This window comes from Nyctibius grandis, chromosome 10 (genome assembly GCF_013368605.1).
Source record: "Nyctibius grandis isolate bNycGra1 chromosome 10, bNycGra1.pri, whole genome shotgun sequence".
NCBI classification, from domain to species: domain Eukaryota; kingdom Metazoa; phylum Chordata; class Aves; order Nyctibiiformes; family Nyctibiidae; genus Nyctibius; species Nyctibius grandis.
Window position 1 is genome coordinate 20,054,379 of NC_090667.1, and position 26,675 is coordinate 20,081,053.

General features: G+C 37.8%; 1 protein-coding gene across 1 annotated transcript in view; it reads left to right on the forward strand.

The window, feature by feature from the left end:
* Window positions 1-5,146: 5,146 nt before the first annotated feature.
* CACNA2D3 (calcium voltage-gated channel auxiliary subunit alpha2delta 3) overlaps window positions 5,147-26,675 on the forward strand; it is a 460,953-nt gene continuing 439,424 nt past the window's right edge. The window contains exons 1-2 of the mRNA XM_068408846.1: window positions 5,147-5,265; window positions 5,885-5,966. Of these exons, the coding sequence (XP_068264947.1) occupies window positions 5,147-5,265; window positions 5,885-5,966 (201 nt within the window). The remainder of the gene's footprint in view (window positions 5,266-5,884; window positions 5,967-26,675) is intronic.

Below are 26,675 nucleotides of genomic sequence, written 5' to 3' on the forward strand. Positions count from 1 at the left end.
GAACAGTATACACAAACGAGGTGATAATATTACAAAGTTGCATACAAAATACTGACATTGTTTAGGATTTTTGCAGCATTTTTATTTCTACAAGTCACTAGTTCATGCCATTTATGTGAACTTGTGTTAATTTAATCCAATGAGTAATGTTAGTTGACCTCAATCTTTGTTGTAAGTGGGTTGGAATTGGTCAATATCTAGGCATTCCCATACCAATGAAACACTTAGATTTATACACATGGGACCTTCATAAAATTCGAAGAATACATGTACATATGTTAAGTCTCTACAGAATAAGTCTAATATGCAGTATCTTGCTCTCAGATGTGCAGCTCACTTGAAACAAGTAAGTCTGTGTTCTCGCAGCATGCAAACACTACTTGATGAATCCTTCCACCATTGGGTTGTTTCCAAATGATAAATCCTAAACGTTCAGATTTTGCCTTTCAGACGACAATCTCAAAGTGCTTTGTGAAACTGAGATTACTTTTGTTATCCCTCTACTTCTGTTTTGGTTTTCCATGTGTAAGTGTATGTGAAACATTATACTTGGAGAGAAGTAAGGAAAAAGTTCCATACAGTTAAAGGCTGGAAGGATTTTCAGTACAGGACATCATATTAAATTGTTTATTGCATGAGGTGGCTATATGCATTCACTTCCTTCCTTTTTTCCCCTCCCACTGCCTTTATTTAAGGGATCACTTTTTAAGAGTATTTCACAGCAGGGAAGAGCAGAGGAAGGGACATTTTAATCTCTTAAACAACAACCAAAAAAAATGCACTGTGGAGAACACATCTGGGGATTATAATCTCAGTATTTAGAACTGCTGAGGAATATACTATAAAGCAAGTATTAACACCACATCGTGCAGTGTAGTTAGGACTTGTCTATTTTTGCAGTATTTGAATCTTCTAATATATATGGAATATAGATAAACTGATGTATTTACTTTTAATTTTTAAAATTGATTTCCAGTAGAGGTGGCTTGCATCTTCAGCAAGGCTTTTAGCACTTTAGCCTTCTGTATTTATTCCTCTCTGTTTAGAACTCATTGTACATAAGCATCTGAAAAAAGAAATACAATAAACATTTTTGTTAATTATATAATTTCCTCCTACTCTTCTCCCCTGCACCATATGTTCTGCTCTCTCTGCCTCTCAATTGATTTTTATTAGGATTTGATATGTATCTAATCAGAAGACCTCAAAGTATGCTCTGGTGATGCAAATGTGACCATGTTCCTGCGTCCTTTTATAAGTGTAAATATATCTGGAGGTAGACAGAGGAAAGAACAATGGGATTAATTTGTCAGGTAAAATTACTACATGTATTTATGTACAGGATTTCCCCTTAGTCTGTGTTCTCTACTTCAGCCTTCGTGTCACATCTCATATTACCCTTTGCCCCTGACCTGTTTTTGTTTGTTTGTGTTTTTCTGGGGCTTGGTTTGTTTGTTTTTGGTTTTCCACCGATCCCTCAGTTATTTTCCTGAATATGGTCCACTGCAAAAGCTTTGGGGATTCGTCAACTTTCTCTGACTGTGCCTGTGACTTTCTATTACAACACTTACTTGATGATTCATGTGTCCAAATTTTATTTCTGCTTTCATGGGGATAACAGCTTCTTTCATTTTCTGGGAGATACTAAAATGTGCCATTGTACTTGATCATCAAAGACACAGCAGGAGATTAGATGCCATTTTTATCCCTTAAAAATGGGGGACCAGGGGCAGGGCGATCCAACTTAATACACTTGTATGGAGAGCTCTGCTTCTGAGACCACAGGCACGTAAGTAACTTACCTGCACTTACTGCTAAGATGCACTTTGGTTTTAGAACGTAAACTTGCTAAGCACATAAATGTTTTCCTTCTCTGATCAGTTATCTGTACAAACATTTTCCTAGTGGTATCAGCACTTAACTGCTGAACAGAATGGAAGAATCTTTATCTATAACAGCATAAGGACATGATAGAAATGCCACATTATCTCCAAAATATAAATTCATTACTATGCTGCTTTGAAACTTAGCTTTCTTCTGACTTTGGACATCACGAGGCTGTACCAAATAATGAAGCACACTGCTATATCCCCAGTATAAAGGACTCAAAACTTTCAGCAGAACTTGCCAGTTCTTTTTTTCTATTTATTTCCCTTGGTCACTATGCAAACCCACTTAGGGAAAGTTTTTGCATCCTTCTCATCAGGACAACATGGGGGGAATGGTAGCACTAGTTTTGAATGTGGTGTCTTGACTGCAGTGATCTGCATACTAGGAGTAGTCAAGCCAGGATACAATAGCAGTCCTCTTCTTAACAGAAAATGTTGTCACTTCTAGTGTTTTATATGTATGGTTCATATGTGTTAAACCACTGTTAACAGTATAGGTTTGCTTTCCATTCACTGAATTATTGAGAGGAACTAAATAACTGCATGAACATAACCAGTGTGTGTTAATGAATGACGCTGGAAGCACTCTACGGGATAATGCATACAAATGTTTGTTAGCACAAAAGGAGGTAGCCGTCCTTGCACTCTCAAGTATAAATTTCTTTTTCAAGTGAATTTATTTCCGAGACTAGTGATAGTAAAAATAGGATTTCTATATTAAATAAACGTGAGTGTCCAGATATACGTGCCAAATGCCTAAATTGTAGATCTGATATAGTATTGAGTGTATAATAAATGTAAATAAAGTCAAGGTTTGACAAGTGACTTTATCATCTTTTCTGCTAGTAATTAGTGATGGTTTTAATGTGTTAAATTTCTCAGGCCTATTGAACACAGGTATATTGTATGTGCTTTCAAAAAGTTTCTAGGGCTTTCAGTAATTCTTTGAAGAATGAAGTTAGCTGTTACTTGTCACCAGTGCACTGTGACTTGAAGTAGATAAGGATCTGTGTTAATGTAAAAATGAAGTTTGTCCCCCACAAATGAATTCCCTTCCCCTTATGAATTTCCTTCCTGACATTGTTTAGCATGTAAAAAAGCTAAACAGCGCAAGTAGTGAGGCAGTCCACCATTCCTAGTTTTGAAAAGATACTGTTGTTTATATAATATGTTCAAAGGGGCACATAATTCATTGTATATGGTTAGTCAGCCATGTGCATTTTTACATTTCTGCCTGTAGGTACGCTGAACACCTGGTGACATGGCAGCATATTTAAAACACTGCTTAGAAAATCCCCAGCAACAGCACAGATAATAGGGCTTTCAAAATGGTTGATTAATACACAAAATAAGTCTCCCTTTTAACAAAACGTTCGTTATTGCCTTCATATGAAGGTAACAGCACAGACAGAAATATGATCTATTTACTGTTCCTGGTGGGGATGGCCAGTGGGTGGTGAAAGTTGCAGTGTACCATGCTACTCTGTTCTGTACAGTTTCCCTAAGGTAGTCTATCTATCTTTAAACTTCTAGTTTCTTTTGAGAAAGCAGAAAGCTTTTATCAGCCAGGTGTTGAATAGAGGTTTTGATATTTAAAGCAAACTGTTCAGTCCTCTTAGAAATGTTAATGTGGAAAAAAAATACAGGTACTACATATCTAGCTTCAAGAAAGAAAATGTTAAACAAGACAAAAACAGTATACAAAGGCAGAGTGAATATTTTGGGGTGTTAATTCTAACTCCAGAGGGAAGAAACTAGAATTCTGGAGCGGACACTGGAGCTGTATTGTATGATGTGAGGATGACTCAGCCCATGCTCAGATCGTCTCCGGGTCTTGCCATACTTATTTACATTAAAGTTCAATTGCTATTTTAAGTCTGTGCATTTAGTAGAGCAGAAGGTGAGAAACAAACAGAGGGAGAGGAATAAAAGCAAAAGGAGGGAGGGTAGATTTTAAAATGCAACAAGAAAAATACCTGGACCAATCCCTCCTGCTCCCCACGCTGCTGTCTCCGTGGAGGAGCTTGTAATCCTATGTTTGCTCTATCAAGAGGATTCTTCTACGAGCACAAATTAATAATTTATTCATAGGCTCGAGTCAGTTAGCCCGCATTGATTTACTTATGCTGCATTTCTTTTCATTCATAAGCCTTTGCTAGTCCCGATCTCTCGGATAGCGACTCGCTGCAGCGCTCAGGCGTGGGAGGCAGCAGCAAACGTGCCTTTATGCACAAGGACGTGCTCTGTATGACTCAATTAAATGTGCGAGCCTGACCTAAACCCGGGGCCCGCTCCGGGAACCCGCTGCTCCGGCTCGTCAGCGATGCTGCCTCGGCGGGGACCGCTCCTCTCCTCCTCCCGTCGCCCGCGCCCTCCCCGGAGCGGCTCCGCGGTCGGGATGCCGGGCGCTCTCGGCGCCAGGGGCTGAGCTCCGTCCGTCCGTCGCCTCTCCGGGCTGTGTGACAGCTGCTTGTCACGCAGCGGTGCCCTGCCTGAATTGGCCGGGTCTCCGGTGGGTGTGTGCGGCCCCCCCGCCCCTGCCAGCCCTGCCGAGCCCTCCCTAGCTCAGCCCCCGGCAATGTGCAGCGCTCTCTTCTCGCCTCCCTGGAAGGGCTCAACTACACTTTCAGCTCCTTCAGACTTTCGCCGCTTGTGCCATACAGAGGCACCCTCCCTCTGGTCCAGCTCCTCCTGTGCCTGCCTCTCTGTGTCCGCGCTAGCCCGTTAAAAGGCTGCTGCTCCTGCTCCAGTGAACCAAGGCATTGGCTGACTTGATCTGGGATGAAGGCTGGAGGTTACCGGCGAGGGAAAGGAGAACTCTAGGCAGCTTTCCGTTTGCAAAGTGAGCAGTAATTGCAAGAAGACAGCCTCCCCGTTTGGAATCAATAGTCTGCTTTCTTGCTGCTAAGGGCACTTTGGAGCAGCAGTAGGTCACTGAAGTAACTTCAGCACACTGCTGACTGCGGAGTTGTAAAGAACTACGTGCAAGTGGCTCCAGTAGTGCTGGAAAACGCTTTGCTGTTACCAGGGACACAATAGTTTTCAAGTCATTAGAGCTTTGCTCCTGGTCCTCTCCTTCCATTACACAGAGAAGGGTCATTCTTTGGAGGGATGAGGATGGAGCTGTGATTTCTTCTAGTGTTGTTCTAGTGGAGGGGGTGAGGGTGGGGAAAGAAGCTTTAGAAGCAAAACCCCACTGCTGCTGAATTCAGCTTTACTTGAATTTCCCCAAATCTTTCTAGGCACAGAGAGGCACAATGCCACAGAATCTGAATCTTCCTCGGGGGTTTTGGGGGTTTTTCTTTATCTTCTGGACAGCTTTTAACACAGCCTTAGTGGATGTGGTTGGATCGGAGCAGCAGATCCCCTTGTCTGTGTAAGTGTTTTCATGCTATTGCTCTCAGGACCATGTTCAAGGATGAGAACTTGGCACCTCAAGTTCTCATCTTTTTATATTGCAGATATTTGACTGTTCAAGGCACCTTTGCTCTTCTGTCAGCTGTGTTTAAAATGCTAGTCTCTAACGCGCTCAGCAGTACTTTAATTTTATTGTAGGAGCATGTGTTGGTGGAGTATGTGGCCGCAGAGTCTTAAGTGCTTGTATTTACTGAAGTTGATGCTGTTAACTCCTTATCATGTGAGAATTTATCATTCGGAACTGTTCTGCCATTTTATGTGCTTCTTTCCTTTCAATGGATGTATGTTATGTTGTGCCAAAGCATGTTTCTGTACAAGTTTATTATTTAAATTTAAACAGTGTAGGTTGGGTAGTTTCATATCAGAGGCCTTACCTTAGCACAGCATCTAGTTTGTGTTTATACTTGAACAGCTTTGCTAATCTTTTGCTGTGCTTAGGTTCCTTAGTGAGCTCTTTAATACAAAATTGCTAGGATCCTTCTGAGTGCAGCTGAAGCTGTTAGAGTCTGTGTTGCTTGCTATGACATGTGTATTACATTTCTTCCTGTCTCTTTTTTTTTTTTTTTTTTCCTTCACAGTGTAAAGCTCTGGGCCTCAGCATTTGGTGGGGAGATCAAATCTATTGCAGCCAAGTACTCAGGTTCCCAGCTCCTGCAGAAGGTAAGGATCTCTTCAGTTGTAATAAGGAAGCTTTTAACAGAGAAAATGGAGGCAGATTTATTTTTTTTAAATGAATAGGAAAGCAGTGCTGTACATGCTTTGGTCCAAGATCTATTTTTGTATTGCATAGTAGTCCCTGATGACTCTTCGCATTGTACTGCACTGCACTATATGGAGAGTCCTTGATTAAACTGGTATTTTTATTTTTGGATGATTTTTTTGTTATCATTAGAAAGTAAACTCCAACACTTATTTCTTGAAGACTAGGCTTTGGCATAGATTGCGGGTATTTAATCTGGTTGCTGCGTTGTGATGATGATGTTTCTGTGCAGAAACAGCTGCTTCTTATGAAAAGTGTTAACTTCATTCAAGGAGCAGAATTAGTGCATATTGTATTATTTTCACCCTGTGCTGTATGTATGCAATTCCCTGTATCAGGAGAAGGCGGCTGCACTGTTGTTTGTCATCTCTGCAGTTTTTACAATCCCATTATTCCCCCAATCATCTCAACCCAGTGCTGGGATGTATTACATCATTACAGATAAGAGGACTGAATGTGGTTATCTTCTTGCTCAGCTGCACAGCTGGGTAATAAGCTAGTGAAGTATTGCAAAAACTTGAGAAATTGGTGTAAGTCTACATAATTGGGGAGAGAGTAATGAGAAAGCGGATTTGAGTATTAGGTATATATCGAGGACTGTGTCTAGTCTAGTTTAAATATGCAACCTATAGTAAAGGTCTGTATTGTAGACAATTCTTTTTTTACAGCTGTTGCTGAAAAAAATACAATGAGAGACTAAGAGGAATATGTTAAAGATTTTAAGACTGTGATTTTGCAGCATTTAACATGTGATCCTCAAAATGCAGTATGAAAATGGTAAAATATTGAGATGTTCACTGACTACAGAGACACTCATTCAACCCATATGTTAAATTCCTGCTGGTTTTTAGACATGATTTTTAGTTCTGGGTAACGTGTTAATTTTTATTTTGGTCTGATTATGAAGGAAATTATTCCTTTAGCTTGTAGCACTTATTTTGAAAGGCCTTGTATATGTGTGAAATTATGTAAAGACAGTATATGTAGCAGTTCAAATAAAAAAACTTATGCTCTCCATGTAAATGAAAGCAACTGACTTAATGATTACTGAAAGCATATGAGTTCCTTAGCAGTATCTGTCTTCTCAGTGTATACCCAGGACTGCAAAACGTGAACTTCACTAAGCTAAAATACAGAGCTATTAAGAACAAAAATATTTGAGGTCTCTTACTACCTTTCAAGGCCATTAAATGGTTTCACTTCAATATATTGTGCAAACTTTATTTTAATCTGAAAAAATGGATATTCAGTATTTATTATACTTCTAGCTCACATTCTTTAAAGTCTGTGTAGTCTTATATCATTGCATTTTTGTATGAACTCCTTAAATTTATCAAGCAGATGGACCTTTCAGTTTTGATTAGTATCCAATCAAGTATTATTAAAAGGCTTTAATTTTTTTATTGGGCCATAACAAACAGGTACCTTTATTTAACTTTGGAACTGTACTGTGCACAGCCATTTTTTGCACTAAAATGGCTTTAAAAATTAAATCTACCAAATACAGATAGTCCAACATTTACTGGAAGAAATATAGAATATACTATGTTTTGCAATTGTACTAAAATCCACAAAGAATCTGTGTGAGATCCTTAATCATTCTTTTCTTCCTCATAGTAGATACTGCTGTCGTCCCTTCTGTAATGTTTTTTTTTCCCTTCTGAAGTAGCAAGATTTCTTCCTATTGGTTGTTATAATTGAAGATAATTGGAAGCTATTCATTTTACCTTTTCATCAGCATCCTTTCTATTTCACTAACAAATCTGTGCTCCTGTTTTTGAAGGTGGACAGTATATGTTCGTTCCCAGCTATTTTGTATCTTGCCTTTGTTATGTTTCATTATAGAATGAGAGAGGAAAGACAAAACAGATTTGACAGGTATTTAGAGCATTTTTGTTCCTCTGTCACATCCCCTATTTTCTTCTTGTTTTTCCCCTCTGGTTACAGTAGTTTTAGGAAACCTCTGGTGCTTTTTATTTTTATTTAAAATTCCAAGTGTCCCTGTGCTTTTAAGCTTGCTGTTTCTTGCTGTTGGTTGTGGCAAATGCGCCTGGTTGGCAGATAACTTTAACATGTATCTTTTTGTATTGTTATAAAGTATACTTCTTCTGTAAGCTTGTGTGCATAAAAACATTCCGAACTTTAAGATTTGCAAGTATTTTCAACAGGCAAAGTCAGTGGCAGAAGTTGTTATAATAATTAAGGGGGTGACAGCACAGTAGGGCTCTAAATGCAGACGCCTTCCCTCCCTCCCTGCTAGCCAGGCATCAAGAATCCATTTGGTTTGTACTGTAAGCTCTGGGTGAGCAGAGTCAATGTCTCTTTAAAGTCAAGATTCCACTTTTAGAAGCAGTGTGGCTTCTGATAGTACTGGAGGAATCCACATTTTCTGATTATGAGTTAAGCATTGTTAAACAAATGAAGATATAAAATGTGAGTATAATTATGTAACTGGGCAGTATAGATTCTTAATTACCAACTGCTTTGTAGTGCCATTTAGTTTAATAAAGGCTTGCTAAATGAAAAATTAATGTAAAGGTTACTATATATGCTAACAAAATGAATCACGTAAGCACTACTTTGAAAGGAATGCCTTTGAAATCAAGGCATGATTGACACTCTGCTGCTCAAATGTTTTATGCGTTAAGAGTCACTTGACCCATACTAAAATTTCATTGAGCAAATGAAGTTATGTGAGATACTCAGTAAAGCAAAATTTTGCCAGGTTATAGCTGTGAATATTGATTTAGTTATTACCATTCTTAAGTCTTGCTATACTGTGAACATCACATGAGTAATCAGCATTGCTACCCTCTTGAGTTTCAATAAGATACGTAAGAATATTTTTGTCACTTTTTGAAACTATTTTTTTAAAAAAGCACTGCTTGCCTTTGCTTAACTGATATTATTTTATTGCATTATGATAATCTTATCCAAGTGTGTTGTTATGCCTCCTAAGAGAGTATATGGGATATATGATTTTTTTCTGGAATGACTTTAGATGAAATACAGACACTATAAATAGGTCAGAAAATAATAATTCAGTAAATTTCAGAAATGATGATGAGCTTTTAAGCAAAATTAACACTTAATGTAGCATTTTAATGTTCTGCTACTTGTTTTCAAAGTGAAGGAAGATGATTCAGTGTTCAAAAAACCATACAGAAGAAAACAGGACAATATCATTCCTAAGTTATCTGATTTATGGAGCTTTTACAATTGTCATATAGATTTGGCAGTGTACAAGCAGCTGATTGGTGCTGTAGAGACATGCATACTCTTCGCTTAGTTGGCAAATACTGCTGGGGCCTAAGAATTGATTCAGATTTTAATTGTCTCTTAGGTGCTTATATTTTTTTCTTTAGACTTGCAAAAGACATCTGCCTTGTTTTAATCTTAACACTTCTTGAAATTTTTTTTTAAACACTGATTGTTTAGTCAGTACTGTAGTAAATGTGAGTGTAGCCTGCTGGCAAAGCCAGGCTTTAAGTATAGGATGCAAAGCAAGAAAAATATTCCTTACTTAGGCTGCTACGATCAGAATTTTTGAGGAACAGACTTTGGGGAATGCTACTGTTCACGTTATAGTGTCCATGCTAATAGTATGTTTTCAGTTCCGTGCTGATGCAAAATAATAGTAGTAATAAAATGGATGCAAAAAATACAGATAATGTGCCTTCTGTTAATGTTAAAAACAGTTGTTACACAGGAAAGCTTTTCTAATATTGATGAAGTGTCTGATTCTCTAAAAATGCAGTGTGGTCTATGCTTTCTCAGATCTCTTTTGGAGAGACTACTTCCCTCCCACCCCCTCCATATTCTGAGCTTTGATAATTATTGATTTGTTCCTGAATAGTTGATATTATTTTATTGCTACTGTAGGAACAGTTTTTAATTGAAAAGAAACTTTTATTTATCGGTTCTGCCATAAAGGTTTCTTACTGAAGACAAGCTTGTTTAAGGCTATCTCAGATTTTTCTTATGTAAGTCGTCTGGAGGAGCCTTCGTGGTTATGTAAGCGCTGCCTGCCTTGGTCTCGAGCAGGCTGGAGTCTGCATCTGCCTGCTGCTTTCAACATATTCTTCATTGTGTTAGGAGTTCTCAAATCATTGTGTTTTCTCAAAGCAGATTCTTCAATCAGTGTAACATTGCTGTCTTTAAAGGTTCAGAGTTGCACTTTGTCTTGCTGACTAGATTTGGTGCTGTATCTTGGTAGTTTCTTACAACTATGGAAATGTCAGTGCAAAACTAATATAACAGGGTGATTTAGGTCAATTAGCATTCAGCTGGTGTATCTGATTCATGCAGTACATCTATCTTTAGTTTTAAATTGTATAATAGTGACTTAAATTCTTAGAGAAGTTTAGTCTGATCATCTTGACATTAATTGCTTTTCTTTTATTCAGCCTTATGTTGGATTTTGTTCTCTGCGGGCTGTTTCTTCTTTGCTCGAGACACTGCAACTCCTGCTTTGAAGGAAGGGTCAGTATGATTGAGACATGCAGTTTAAGGTATAGCCATGGACTGGCTTCTTGGAGACCAATTTAAACTTTTGCCAGCTGAGCAATTTTAAAACTGCAAAAATAATACTGATATTTTTTTTCCTTTCAAAAATAGGAGAAAAATGATCAAAAAAGTGTAGACATATGACTATGATTTCAAACAAACCCAGTGCCAACCCTCCCCCTGCAAAAGCCCCAAACCAACAGCAATGACACCCTCCCCCCTCCCCCAAAGTAAAAAAAAAAACCCCAAACTCAAAAAAACACAAGCCAGGTAAATGGTATAGAGTTTACAAAAAGCTCTATTCAAAGTTAATTTATTATAATTCAAACTCCTGAAGTCTGGATTATGTAAAATGTGTCTCCTAGCACTGAATTAAAACCAAGCATCAGAAAACAAAAGAGATATGCATCTGAGAATCTTAAATCGCTTTAATTCTGATGATTAATGAAAATGATGTTTTGGAACTTGCAGAGCTTGAACCCCCATCCCCTTTAGTTCTTATAGATCTTCGGGCTACATAAATAACAAGGTTATTCTCTGTGCCAAACTTGTTACAGAGCATTTCAGTGTGTTTGGTGAAGTATTTAATGTTATTATCTGCAGACATAAAAGTAAATTCTTTTGGATAGATATTTTAATTTTTCTTTGTTAAAAAAAAAAAAAAAATCAAACACATTCATATGCTACTAATGTATTAGGTAGAAAAACCTGCTGGGTCCAATACTAATTTTCAGGTAGCATATTGATCTGTAGAGGAAAATATCACAGTGATATCAAACTTCCAATAGTGTAGTCTCTTTTTCTCAATAACAGAGAATAGTTTTTCCTTCTTTCTTGTAATGAAGTTCTGCCTTCTCTGAAGGTATTGGAAAATTTTCTTTACCTTCAATGAAGTTTGTGTTGCATCTTGAATGATCTGCGGTCTTGCTCTCATCTCCTCTTTGATATATGGCAGGAGTAATAATTTCTTGGTGATGGTAATATTTTCAAAATGTAGTCTAAATCAGCCTGAATATCAATCATTATGTTTTATATTTCCCTTTAACTGGAAGGAAAGCCCTGTTTTAAGCCACAGTGAATTCATTCTCTTCTGCCGTCTGCACTCTATATTTTGCAGTATTTTCTGGGTTTTGCAAACACAGCATGATCCTCTTTCTTGTATTATTGAAAGTAAATATGTTCTATTGTTAATACGTAATAGAAATATGAGATGGCTTCAGTAAGTTTGATACATGCATTACACTTTCAATAATATCTTTTAATATGGAAATTATTGAGTGGACAACCCAACTGGAAAACATTAGATCCTGAAAGGAAATGAATGCTAATTCCCTTGCTTAATGCCTTTATGGTTGTTTGTTTTCACATCTTGTATTGGAAAATGCTTACATTTCAAGGTTAAAAGAGCCAGTCTCCATGCAAATTATCTTGGCAGTGGAGGTATGTAGAGCCATGAATAGATGCCGCATTGTAGTGGTGATTCACTTTAAAGCAACTGCTAATCGATACTCTACACTTTTAAATGTCATTACTGTTCTGTAGGGTACAATTTTTTGTTGCTGATAATAAGTGATTACACATTGTACAACACAAATTATATATTGATAGGATAGATTGTATTTTAGGTTGCTGTAGAAACTTCAATGAAAGGTCTTCATGAAATACTTTGATATGTTATTCTTATGAAGTTCCATTTTGCTTTTTCTATGTAAAATGTTTTTGCTAAATTGCATGGACATTTTTGTGACCCTATTTAGCATCTGCCCTGTTCATTTGTAAAGCTTAAGTACTTTTTTAGAGTGAATGACAAAAATCATTGCAAGATTTGTATTCCAAAAGGAAGTCTGTGTAAAAATGTGCTGCTTTTTTTTTCTTTTTTTTTCTTTTTTTTCTTTTTTTTCTTTTTTTTTCTTTTTCTTTTTTTTGTTTTTTTTATTTTTTTTTGTTTTTTTTGTTTTTTTTGTTTTTTTGTTTTTTTTGTTTTTTTTTTTTTTTTTTTGTTTTTTTTTCTTTTTTTTTCTTTTTTTTTCTTTTTTTTTCTTTTTTTTCTTTTTTTTCTTTTTTTCTTTTTTTTCTTTTTTTTTCTTTTTTTTTCTTTTTTTTTCTTTTTTTTCTTTTTTTCTCTTTTTTTTTTCTTTTTTTTCTTTTTTTTTTCTTTTTTTCTTTTTTTTTCTTTTTATTTTTTACTTTTTTTTTCTTTTTTTTTCTTTTTTTTACTTTTTTTTTCTTTTTTTTTATTTTTTTTTTATTTTTTTTTCTTTTTTTTTCTTTTTTTTTCTTTTTTTTTCTTTTTTTTTCTTTTTTTTCTTTTTTTTCTTTTTTTTCTTTTTTTCTTTTTTTTTCTTTTTTTTTCTTTTTTTTTTTCTTTTTTTTTTTCTTTTTTTTTTTTTTTAAAATCATAGTTGGAGAGAAGTTGGGAAGGGTCTTGTAAGCCTTTCCAGATGTGATGAATTCCAGGCACAGGTACTTTCTGAAATTATCCTGCCCTCAGATCTCCTAGGACTTTACAGATGGACTTACCCATCTTATAGTTGATAACTACTACACAGTTTCTGAGGATGGTGATATAAGATGTGAGGAGATTGTGACTGGTCAAGAGAGACAGACTTGTTCACATGGGAGTGTACAGATGTTACAACCAGCATATCAAATTTAATGTGGGAATAAAGTAGTAGACAGTAGAATACAGAGCACAGGAATTAAGCTGTCATAAATCCCTCCAGCATAAGAGAGTTGGATTCATGCAGTCTTTAGCAGGGTCTTAGCAGTAGCTAGAGCGTCTTGGGTTGCTTTAATGAGCTGGACTTGAGTTGACAGTAGATAGAAGTCAAGTTTAGAAGAAAATAATTTATTTAGCTAGACAAAGGTAACATTAGACCATTTCATCAATGGTGCTCTTTGAGAATGAAGGGAGACACAGATTTGAATTTATAGTGAAGTTAGTGTTAGGTGTATAACTGTATGTTTGAAATGATCTGTATTCAAATCTTGGACAAGCTTGTTGGTGGTGTGTGTGTTTTAAATGTATCTTCAAAATAGGAATGCCTGAGCAATACTCAGTGCCAGGCAATTTTCAGGAAGGAGATGGTGGTTGAGGATGTGAAGATGATTGCTGTAATGGAAGACAGAAATAATAAGGTTTGCTGGATGCTTTGTATAGGAATAAGATTTTCATTTCATGCATATGAGGTTCAAGTTTCTTTCCTGGAAGATCCCTAACACAGGAAAAATGCATTTTTTTTCCAGAAGACTCTTTCCAAAATGCGATGAGTAAGCAGATTTCCTTAGCAAGAGCTTTGGAGGCAGAGATGGGCAGAATTGTTGCTTCTGCTTCTAGATTGATTTAAGTAGACATCTGTAATCTTTTATAGATGCCTTCAGAGAGACTGAAGTCCTGCACTAGCTTCCTATTATACTTGAGGTTTCCTGTTTGTTAGGAGCACAAATTAGTTTTCTCTTTTGTTGCTTTTCACACCGATTCCTTTTGCACTTACTACAAGCAAGGATTATTCTCTCTTCTCTCTCTACTGACTCTTCTTTTTTCCTGTCAGTTCCACCCATCATAACCCATTATAGATGTGTCAAGACACTGATTCACAGAAGCCACCAGCGGAGGAGGTCATATTCCAGGTGTTCTTGCTTCTTCTGGTATCTGTGGCTATTATGGCTATACTGAGGGATGAGGAATGTTTTACTCTCAAAGATTCATATGATCTCACACGTTTTTACCTGCTCCAAATTTCTGCCATATTTTCTGTAAAATGGATGGTGTGGCTATCTTTAATCTCTGTAGAAAGCTGAGAATTGACTGGGAGCCTCATGTGTGATAAAGCATATGTCAAATCCATATTTATGAGACTAGAAATGTTCTAAACTATAAAAACCCTTAAAGGTAAGATTTTTTACGTCTTATAGACAGAGGGGGATAACCAGTCCTGAATTCCAAAAAATCTTCCAATGTCTGATGCAGACAAGTATGCTGTGTGAAGGAGAGAATCACCTTCAAATAAGCTAGAAAACTGTAGGGGGAAAAAAAGCCCAAACTTAAAAAAAATGGTGTATTTCCTTTTGAACTGTGAAAGAAAGTGTGGAGAAATGTAAATGGGGCAGGGGAGAGGGAAGAGAAGAACTAGGTTTGTTTCACTAGACAGTGATTTAATGCTGTGGGCCAAGCTGTGCCTGTGCAAAACTAGTAAAAATTTGAAAGGAAATATGGCAACAGTCTTCACATGCAGAAAACCAGGAAGAAGAATGTGTTCTCTGTATCCATGGTAGATGAACAAGAGCTGGTCTTTAAACACAAGAATTACTTTTTCCTTCTGTTTTTGGGGTTTTTTTTGTGTTTTTTTTTTTGTTTTTTGGGGGGGTTTTTTGTGTTTTTTTTTTTGTTGTTTTTTTGTGTTTTTGTTTTTGTTGGGGGGGTTTTGGGGGTTTTTTTTGGGTTTTTTTTTTGGGTTTTTTTTGGGGGGGTTTTGGTTTTTTTGGGTTTTGGGGTTTTTTTGGGGGGGGTTTTGGGGGTGTTTTTTGGGGGGGTTTTGGGGATGTTTTTTGGGGGGGTTTTGGGGGTGTTTTTTGGGGGGGTTTTGGGGGTGTTTTTTGGGGGGTTTTGGGGGTGTTTTTTGGGGGGTTTTGGGGGTGTTTTTTGGGGGGTTTTGGGGGTGTTTTTTGGGGGGTTTTGGTTTTTTTTTGGGGGGGTTTGGGGGGTTTTTTGTTTTTTGGGGGGGGTGGGTTTTTTTTTTGTGGTTTTTGGGGGTTTTTTTTGTTTTTTTTAAACAGAAAGAAAACAAGGAACTCTTGCAGGGTGGCATTTCAGAACAGGTTACCTGCCATTATGTAGATCTCATTGAACTGCCTTATGTTAGGAAGATGAGCTACATAACCCTTTCTTTTGGTGTCTTTTTTTTTTTTTTTTTTTTCTTGGACTATAACCAATAAAAGTAAATGTATTTCTTTGTCTATGCACTGTTCATTCTTGTGCCTTTATCTCCTTGAGACGTAGCTGAGGAGTCCTTAAGTTTTCAGGGCAGAAACAGGTTATAAATCACTAATTATTGGTGTATGGGTTGGCCAGGTTGGCTGAAGCTTGCTTTACCTTCCCCCCCACCCCACCTTTTTAAGCACACATTCAAATAGTCTTATTGAAATATATGTATTTTTATTATAGAAGGATAAATGTATTAAATATAACAGATCAAATCTGTGAGCAGTCTTCATCTATTTGACCTGAAGTCCAACAACCACATGGTAAGACTTCAGCAGGGTTAGCTTTTCAAGATGTCCTAAAATGTTCTTATGTTAGGTATGACTACAAAGTATGTATGTAATAGAGCTTCACTAGGGCTTGTAAGACAGTGTGATGTACCAATGAGAGAGAAGGAAATGGCTGATTAGATGTGAACTCCTGGTTTGTTCCTTAAGTACCTGCCACATGTTCTAGTGCTTTGCTATCAGCAATTGTTGGTATTTAGTAAAGTTTGTTCTGAATTCTTCTTACTCTTGAGAAGAGTTCTTCCTAAGCACCACTTACGCTGAATTTTTGATATTTTTTTTTTTTTGGTAGAGTCTGTTTTGTTGGTTTGGTAGAGCCATCAAGGCATATAGGTTCTGACAATGACTCTTAATCAGTGAAGGGTTTGACGGGTGGTTGTTTCTAGCCATTTGTTCTGTCTGCTGAGATTCCTGAAAGAACCGTAAAGTTAAACCAATACATTTCATTAAAGTGACCAAAACAATTTCTAAAATATTACAAGGCATTCTCTTTGTCAGAGCACTTGTTCTTACTCCTGTGTTTTGCTTTTGCCTTGCTTGATTTGACATGTTTTATTGTTGTCTTTGTCTCTCTCTCCATATCCTTTTTCTGAACCACCTTATTTAGCTTATATTTGAATCTTTCTCTTTTAAAATGGGCAGGTGTTCTAGAGAGAAATGTTTTCTTCTGAGACTGATGCCAAATGTTTTGCATAGATCAGATTGCAGTACAGGAGGCACTTAAAATGATAGCTATCATAATCTAGTTTGAAGGATAACTAGTAATATCTTAGAGCACCCAAGTTAAGGAAGAAAAAGATGAAAGAAAAAGTTGTTTGCACGTCCATTAACAAAAAAAATCTTATGGTAACCTAATCTAGTTTAAAAGATTGGGGATCTAACATGAGAAGTATGTGTGTATAATTCATTCAGTTTATCAGAGCTTAATGTGTGGATCCTGTTAGTTTCATTAGTTAGCTTGCTTATATGCATAACTGACAGTAATTTCCTTATTGAAGTTTTGTTCTTAGTTTTTAGGAAAGGGTGGTAATTACTTTCGAGCTTCTAATAGCCTCATGAAATGTTTTCCTTTGGTGTACTCAAAAGGTGGAGTTGACAGGCTTCCCTGAATTTTGTGCAGTTGGCAGATTATATATTATGTTAACACTGTGTCTCTATAACGTGCAAGTTGAGTAGGTCTCCTGATTAATGTTCTTCTAAATACAGTAATACTGAATTTAAAAATTCTAATTGTACTCATAACTGAGACACTTGCGTTTGGCACTAGTGATTGGCAAAACTGGTTCTGGAAAAAACCCCTCATCTTCCCCCTTTGTACAACTGTCTTACTCTCTTCCACTGTTGAACTCTGTTTTTAATAATTTCTGGAATTGCAGAATAATTCATTCTGGAAGAACATTTAGAAGGTCTTTTAACTTCCTGCTCAAAGCGAGGTCAATGCTGAAATGAGGGCAGATTTCTTGGGGCTTTAAGTCTGATCTTCAGAACCTTCAAGGACAGAAATACCACAACCTCTTTTGTTCCAATGCTTGACTCTACTTGGGATGAAAAGTTACTTAAGCTGGAACCTCCTATTTCAATTTATGAGTGCATTCTGTTGCTTCTCCTACTGTGCACCTCCATAAATAGCCTTGGTTCATCTTCTCTGTAGCCTCCTCGTAGGTATTGAAAGGCATGACACTGTTGTAGCAGGCCTCTCTTAGGCCTCAGTTATAAACTATATTATACCCTATTTTAGTGCTTCATCCAGTCCCAACACTTTCTTTTCTGACCCATTCTTCTAAAATAGTTTGCACTAACATTATAGACTCTTAAACTGAACTCTCTGCTGTTTAATATTCAGGTGGGCTTTTTTTCCACAGACACTCCTGTTCTCAGAATAGGAGTATGTAACTGTTCTCATAATTACGATGTCTCAAGACTGATTTCCACAAAGTTGATTGCATGAATTGGAGATTTTTTTTTTAAAATTTGTTGCGATAACACAGGAATTTCCCTTCTAATCTAGGGCTAAACCAAACCCTTTAGTTCCCAGTTGCTTCACTAGCCATTTTCTTTTACTATCAACCACAATATCTTAAGTGAACTTAGTGTTGTACAGAAATAATTTGTCAGGTGGTAGAAGGTTTTATGTCTTATCATCTATTTTTACTTTAAACTGTTCTACAGTAGCTGGCAAAGAGCATCTTCATGCTTTTATATACAAACAAGGATTTGACTTGCTTTCCTAAAAAGCATGAGTCAAAATTATGCAGTCGTAGTATCTCTAGCCTGTTAGATGAAAGCAGTGTGAAAATGCTATTTGGAAGGCATATGAAAACTTTGGTCAGGGCCACAGCATGTAGTGTTCCTATTGTTCTCCTAGGTCATGTTTTAGTGTTTCACTATTCAATATACTCCCAAGATTTTGTGTCAAGCTATCTAAGTGGCTAATTTTCAGGACACAAAAGATCTACATACTACGGGTATTAAAATTTGATGTGTTGGGAACACGTCATTGGTCACAAAATTAGATAATTATCTTCTGAAGTGACAAAGCTTCAAAGATGAAAAGCAGGAATATTCAAACTTCAGCTTTACCTTGAAGCTAAATGACTATCATTGTATGACAGCTGTGCAAAATATGACTGCTGAGCTGTTTGTACCTGATGCTATCGTATTACATTAATAGAAATTTTCACTGATAATGAAAACTGGTAGGAGGCTAGGAGTAAAGCTTTATGTTATGACTTGCAGCCACTGACTATCTGCATCCAACAGATTTATTACCCCCTATGCACATCGTGCCTTTTACAATATCTTCTGCCATTCCTTGAACAAAGTACAAGAAAGATGATATTATAGATGGCATGGAACAGCAAAATCTGAGTACTCACTTCAGACTTCCACCTATCATTACCGATTGCAATGCAATTTTGCAGTAAAAGTAGAGATGAGTTCTGACATCCCCCTGGAACTTTCCATGAAAACATCACGGGGGATGAGGGGCAGAATATGAAAGAAAACTGGAGGATTTCTGTTGGCCAACTCAGATTTTAATTTTCCTATTAAAATCAAGGCAGCAGACTGAGATTCAGATATATCTGGCTTCTTATCCTGGGTCTGTGATAACTTTCTTGATAGTTTGCTTAGGCCACATAATCTTGGTGGCCAAAATTTGGTGCGTCCCTTAAGCATGATATTAACTTAACCTGTAATGTCACACATACAAATTCAGCACTTGTGGTGGTGGTAGGATTTCATCCAGAGTGCCAGAAGTCTTGAACTGAAAGTTGAAACCGCAAGCAGGATTTCTGCCCTTCAGCCCCCTACTCCCCCCCCACCCCCAAACGGAGGCATCTTTGCCTCTTTCCTGTGTAAAATGGGCCTAGCAATACTGCCTTTTTTCTTACATTTCTAAACTTTGAAATTGTTTGGATTAGGAGTAACACTTTTTGTAGTGTTTAGCATATGGAGAGGATCAGGTGGTGAAGAACAGCACCAGCATAAGGATATGGAAGTAAAGCAAAGTACATGGAATGGATCAGCTCCGAGCGCCACAAAGCACTAATTTTAACACACTTTTTAAATAAAACTTTTTTACTACTGAAAAGATAAATGGTTTCCTGTAACAGTCCTGAATAACTACAAAATAGATCAAAACCCTCTTATTTCTGCTGTTGATGTTTGGTATCTGTAGTTGGCAATAAATCTCCATATAGCATTGTGCTGGCAAGTGATATTGAACCCTTTCTTGTCACAGAATTAATTCTTCCTATGCTTTGAATACAATGTGATATGTTATGCTGATATTAGAAAATAATTTTCAATTTTGCAAACATTTTCTTCTTTCCCTTATACATTTATTTCCCCACCCTGGTACTTCTTTCCTACTATCCATTTTCCACAAAACTACAGTTCTGTGCTATTTTTTTCCTCTAGATCCTTTAAACTGACCTTTTCTGATTTCCTTCCAAGTGAGATCCAACGAATAAGACTTGTTACAAAGTCAAATTCACAAATGTCAAATGCAGTTAAGTTGGGAATCAAACAACTTTATCCCTTTATGAGTAGCTGATTATTTCTGTCTGTATCACAATTACCATAGAAATTTATTTTCTCTGTGTTACTTTCTCACTCTGTCCTTCTCTGTGCTCCCACTTGTTTTATACCCATTGCTTTTTTCCTCTGGAAATTTTTACCATTCATGCGTTTTTTTTCAGTGCTTTGAGCAGATGTAATCATAATGCTGTAGTGAGGATCTGGTTAGCTGGAGAAAAATATGCAGAAATAAAATGAGTAATGGCTTAATAACACTTTAATACATAAGAATGGGGGAAGGTTATGCAAATGGAAGTGCTCTTCTTCAAATTATATTTTTATTAAGTTATGCTGTTTGAACTTTTAAAAGGAAGAATAAATACAGTAAGATCTACTGGTGAACACAGTAGATCACATTGTGAACATTATTGGAAAGAGAAGGTTATTATTTCCCCAGTAACAGCCAATGTACTTAGTTGTAACTTGGATGGCATGTTCAGGATGGGGGGAGGGGGTGTGTTGGAGAGACAGGGTTTCCTCCAAAATTAAATGGAAATCTTATGTCATAGCAGAGGAGGCAAGTTTACAGCATCTTTCTGACAATACAAATTGCAGGGAGGAGTCAGTGTTGGGAAGCTACTGCAGTCTGTTTAAAAACAGCTAAAGGTGAGAACCGGGACAGGTAAAGGTAGTAAGATGCAAATGGTGGATGAGCCAACTAGGAGAGGAGCACTGCTGGATCTGATCCTCACTAACAAGGAGGGTCTGGTTGAAGAGGTAAAGGTTGAGGGCAGCCTTGGTGGTAGTGACCATGAGATGGTAGAGTTCAGGATCTCATGTGGCAGGAACAGAATAGCTAGCAGAATTACAACCCTGGACTTCAGTAGGGCCAACTTTGGCCTTTTCAAGCAATTGCTAGGGGAAATCCCATGGGACAGGGTACTAGAAGGTAAGGGGGCTCGAGATAGTTGGTTAGCATTCAAGGACTGCTTCTTCTGAGCTCAAGATCAGAGCATCCCAGCAGGTAGGAAGTCAAGGAAGGGTACCAGGAGACCTGCATGGTTAAACAGGGAACTGCTGGGCAAACTCAAGTGGAAGAAGAGGGTGTACAGATCATGGAAGGGAGGGGCTGGCCACTTGGGAGGAATATAAGTCTGTTGTCAGAGTATGTAGGGAGGCAACTAGGAAAGCTAAGGCCTCCTTGGAATTAAACCTTGCAAGAGAGGTCAAGGACAACAGAAAGGGCTTCTTCAAATACATTGCAGGTAAAACCAACACTAGAGGCAATGTAGACCCACTGATGAATGAGGTGGGGGCCCTGGAGACAGAGGATAAAAAGAAGGCAGAGTTACCGAATGCCTTCTTTGCCTCTGTCTATACTGCTGGAGGCTGTCCTGAGGAGCCCCGGACCCCTGAGGCCCCAGAAGAAGTCAGGATAGAGGAGGAATCTGTCTTGGTTGATGAGGGCTGGGTCAGGGACCAATTAAACAACCTGGACGTCCATAAATCCATGGGCCCTGATGGGATGCACCCGCGGGTGCTGAGGGAGCTGGTGGAAGTCATTGCTAGGCCACTCTCCATCATCTTTGCAAAGTCGTGGGCAATGGGAGAAGTGCCTGAGGACTGGAGGAAAGTGAATGTCACTCCAGTCTTCAAAAAGGGCAAGAAGGAGGACCCGGGTAACTATAGACTGGTCAGCCTCACCTCCATCCCTGGAAAGGTGATGGAGCAACTTGTTCTTGGTGCTGTCTCTAGGCACATCAAGGATGGGGGATCATTACGGGCACTCAGCATGGCTTCACCAAGGGGAAGTCATGCTCAACCAACTTGATAGCCTTTTATGAGGATGTAAGCCGGTGGATAGATGATGGTAAAGCTGTGGATGTGGTCTATCTCGATTTCAGTAAAGCGTTTGACACGGTCTCCCACAGCATCCTCGCAGCTAAACTGAGGAAGTGTGGTCTGGATGATCGGGTAGTGAGGTGGATTGTGAACTGGCTGAAGGAAAGAAGCCAGAGAGTGGTGGTCAATGGGACAGAGTCCAGTTGGAGGTCTGTGTCTAGCGGAGTCCCTCAAGGGTTGGTACTGGGACCAGTTCTATTCAATATATTCATTAATGACTTGGATGAGGGAATAGAGTGCACTGTCAGCAAGTTCGCTGATGACACAAAACTGGGAGGAGTGGCTGACACCCCAGAAGGCTGCGCAGCCGTTCAGAGAGACCTAGTCAGGCTGGAGAGTTGGGCGGGGAGAAACTTAATGAAATATAACAAGGGCAAGTGTAGAGTCCTGCATCTGGGCAAGAACAACCCCAGGTACCAGTACAAGTTGGGGACAGACCTGTTGGAGACCAGCATAGGGGAAAGGGACCTGGGGGTCCTAGTGGACAGCAGGATGTCCATGAGCCAGCAGTGTGCCCTTGTGGCCAAGAAGGCCAATGGCATCCTGGGGTGTATTAGAAGGGGTGTGGTTAGCAGGTCGAGAGATGTTCTCCTCCCCCTCTACTCTGCCCTGGTGAGGCCGCATCTGGAGTATTGTGTTCAGTTCTGGGCCCCTCAGTTCAAGAAGGACAGGGAACTGCTAGAGAGAGTCCAGCGCAGAGCCACGAAGATGATTAAGGGGGTGGAACATCTCCCTTATGAGGAGAGGCTGAGGGAGCTGGGTCTCTTTAGCTTGGAGAAGAGGAGACTGAGGGGTGACCTCATTAATGTTTATAAATATGTAAAGGGCAAGTGTCATGAGGATGGAGCCAGGCTCTTCTCAGTGACATCCCTTGACAGGACAAAGGGCAATGGGTGCAAGCTGGAACACAGGAGGTTCCACATAAATATGAGGAAAAACTTCTTTACGGTGAGGGTGACCGAACACTGGAACAGGCTGCCCAGAGAGGTTGTGGAGTCTCCTTCTCTGGAGACATTCAAAACCCGCCTGGACGCGTTCCTGTGTGATATGGTCTAGGCAATCCTGCTCCGGCAGGGGGATTGGACTAGATGATCTTTCGAGGTCCCTTCCAATCCCTGACATTCTGTGATTCTGTGAAGATGAAGAGGAATGGAATGTGTTGGGAGTGAAGAAGCAGAATGACTGAAGAAGTTTTTTTTTTTCTCTGTAGTTTAATATAATTGGAGAATACATTTGTATGAAATTCAGTTAATATCTGTATTCTGGTAATTATTTTTGACAAATCTATTAAATGAATAATTTTCATATTAAAAGTATATAAGCCACAGTCAGAAAGTCAAGTCTGCTATTTTTTTAATGCATGATTTCAAAACATTTGCCAAGAACTGAAGTTCAGAGGAAATTACGTGCTAAGAAATGTAAATTTCAATTCAGGAAAGGTATCTGAAATTAAACTGAGTATATTAGTAAGGACATAATTCTGACTTTTGTATTTGGCTTCCCAGATGCTTAAAATTTGAATGCTTTGACATTTTTTTAAATTTGATGTTTGCTTTGCTGAAGTCCTTTATTCTGTACAGCCCCAGTGTAATAGGAATAGAGTTCAACTACATTCATAACATGGCACTAATCCTGTCCAGTCACCTGAAGCACGTTATTAATGTAAATATATGTTTGTTCAGTAGAACTTCCTCAGCATTACAAGATGTCTGGGGAATCTTGTCTGAAAAAGGATGGTAGAAAACAGCATTATATGTGGGATTGGGACCTATACTTATGTGTTGGAATAATTCAAATGTTAGTGTATAGAATTATTCGTGTATGGCCATATTTATCTGATTGCTGTTTATTTATCTTGGTTTATAAATATACAGGAGTCGTATAGCTGCAAACTAATTATTCTGAACATAATTTATCAGACAAGACCAGCTGCTAACTCTGCTGCTCTTAAGAATCTTCAGTAAAATGCACAACCTAAAAAATAGTGTCTTGAAAAGCACAAAATTCCCATTTTTGCACAAATCCTCTGTGCCCTTATTGGATATATCTTCCTCTCAAGAGTCTAGTAAAAACCTGTGGCTTCCTGGTGTGACTAGAAGGGCAACAAATCTGGGCAGACTGTACAGTGGCTTGCATTGCTTGAACTTCACTCACTTAAAGCAAAGTTTTCAATATTATGGGACAAATCTGTAATTTGGCAGAGACGATCCTTTTGCATCTTAGTTACTGGTTGAAATGTCAATTTGTTGGCTAGTTGGTGCAATCTTTACATTGAATTAAATAATGCTCCTTCTGCTTTAGAAGCCTCCAAAAACCTGTAAGTCCTGGTTTTGCCCCTGACCTGTTGATAGACCTTGTGCAAATCAATTCTGATATATGTCTGATTCCATATTTATAAAGATGTGGAAAATTATGCTTACTGTCTGCAGTTTAAAAAAGAAGTTTTGGTGACTGCTCGTGTGTAAGATTTGCTTTTGTGAGGTGTGTTTTTGATGTGGTGTTTTTAGTTTTGTAGTTTTGTTGTGGTTTTGTGTATGGTTTTTTTTTTTTTAATAAAATGACATCAAATATCACTTACTAGTATGTATTGATGAATGATTGATCTAGTTGACTGAACAGGTTAATTTTCTGTAACTTTCCCCTATAGTAGCAGTGCTGTCAAAAAAGAACAGTCTTGGAGTCTGGATAATATAGCATCTGTTTCCAAAGGCTTAGGAACTTGAATGAAAACAAGGTGTGTGCAGGATTAACATTATTATTGTAATTTCATTTAAGAGTAAACTAATTACCACAACATTTGAACTCACAGCAGTTAAGGAGCAATTGAGGCAAAAGTAGATGGGAGTTACTTTGTTGATATGAGTGGCACCTCTGTCGTAGTCTTGTGCCTGAAATAAGGTAATTTTTGGTAACAGTATACATGCTTTTAATGAAAAGTACTTGCATAAAGTGTTGATTAGCTCAAATGTTGTAAAAGAATAGCTGATTCTCTGTTGACTGTCTAGGGCTAAAGTCATGACTGTTGATGAGAAATGATGTAAAGAACAAAACTGAGGAAAAGAATTGCTGCTGGACTGGCAGCTAGTTAAGGTACATGCAAGTAAAAAGGTATTCTCCACATATATCTAGGATATATGAGTAGGTCTGTGTGTACTATGATTGTATGCCACCTTGCAAGTCTTTAAACCAGTACTTAGAATGCTGACTATTGTGTAAGTTGCAAAAGGATTGGATCTGCAATCTGGAAGTTTTCTTTTATACTCACAATAGTTGTACACAGTAATGAGACTGTTATCTGTAATGAGACTGTATTCTGTTGGAAAAGAGGTGTGAATGTTTGAGGGTGCAATGTTCTTTAGACTGGAAGAATGTTATGGTTTAAATACGAGGAGTAAGTATAAATCTCCTTGATGGCTTCACATTAAGTCAAATTGCAATTTATTTTAAGTGCAAAAGTATATGTACTTTGCAGATTTTTACTTTTTCTCCTTGGTGGATAGGAGGTTAGAATTGAAAGATGGCTTTTGTTTCCTTGTTTAATTGCCTGAAAAGTAAAGTAACTGAAATAGAATCCCATTTCTTGTAGATAAACAATAAAATAAGATTATCTCTCCTAGTGATTTCAACATACGCACTCCCCAACTTCTTCTGTTCGTTCCTTCCCAGAGGAGCTGGCAATCCTTCTGTGGCACTAGCCCTTCTCCTTCATTATGTCATGTATGAGGAATTGCTTTTTTCCTTTTTAGTAAGTGACTTGATAATACAATATATCTTCTGCCTGAAGCATTTCTTTTTCTTCTTGTTTCTGATACTTCTGATTCCTCCCCTCCAATCCTCTGTACTCACGTCAAATTTCTGATATTATTTGATAATTGGCTTTTTCAGAATACGGCTTTCTTAATCTTGTTTTCAGATTTAGTCCTATGTATTAACTTAAAAAAATTATACATGAGTACAGATGTGTAGTAAAAGAGTATTGATGAGTTCCATTCCATTAGTACCTTCTTAGCTCTTTGAAATATGCCTATACCTCTCTCTTAAGAAATATAGTATCTAACCTTGATGTACATGGACCTCTCTATCTCCACCAGTCTTATTCTACCTCTTAAATGCCTTTTACTCCTCTACCTTTTTAATGCCTCCTGTTACTATGTGTGTCACCAGGGCTGCTGGGTCATCTTGAGCAAATGATTCTGTCCTTCATACATTCTGCCTAGTAGCAACGTCTTTGAGACAGTCTAGCTCAGTTTTATGTTTGAATAGCTATCTGGTACTCTGCATCTACTGCAAAGTTGCAAGGCGCTACCTGAAATTTGTTCTTGACTTGCCATGGTACCCATAGTTCTGTTACCACGAGGATTGCAACCCAGTCCTCCAGCATGGTTCATTCAGAATATTCCTGTCACATATTGCCACTAGTTGCAAACCCCCCTAGCTGCAAAAAGCTAAAACTATTATACTGCACTAGTTTCACGATACTCCAGGTAGTTCAGAGACTAATTCAAAATATATTTTATTTTTCTAATTTAATTTGCTTTCCTCAAGAGTTTTTCATAGTCTTGCTTTGTTTTATTCTTACTTCTCTCTATGCATATAGGTCATATTGTGTGACCACACATTTGGTTAAGCATAGAAGTATTTTGAATGTATAGTAGTGAGATTTTTGAGATTTAAATAAAGCTATTTGTTATGTGTAGGAAAAATGGGTTTCTTACTAGAATAATCTTATTTTTTTCCCTCCTGTCTTATAATTTCATCTTTTTTTCTTTCCCCTCTCCCCCCCTGCAAGAACCTGTTTTTCTGGATCTCATCTGCAATAGTTATGCTTGTGTTTGGATAAAACTTTGAAGTGAAAAAGGGTAACCATCATTATTTATTCAGGGTGAGTGTTAAAAGCAGTTAAAATACCCTTA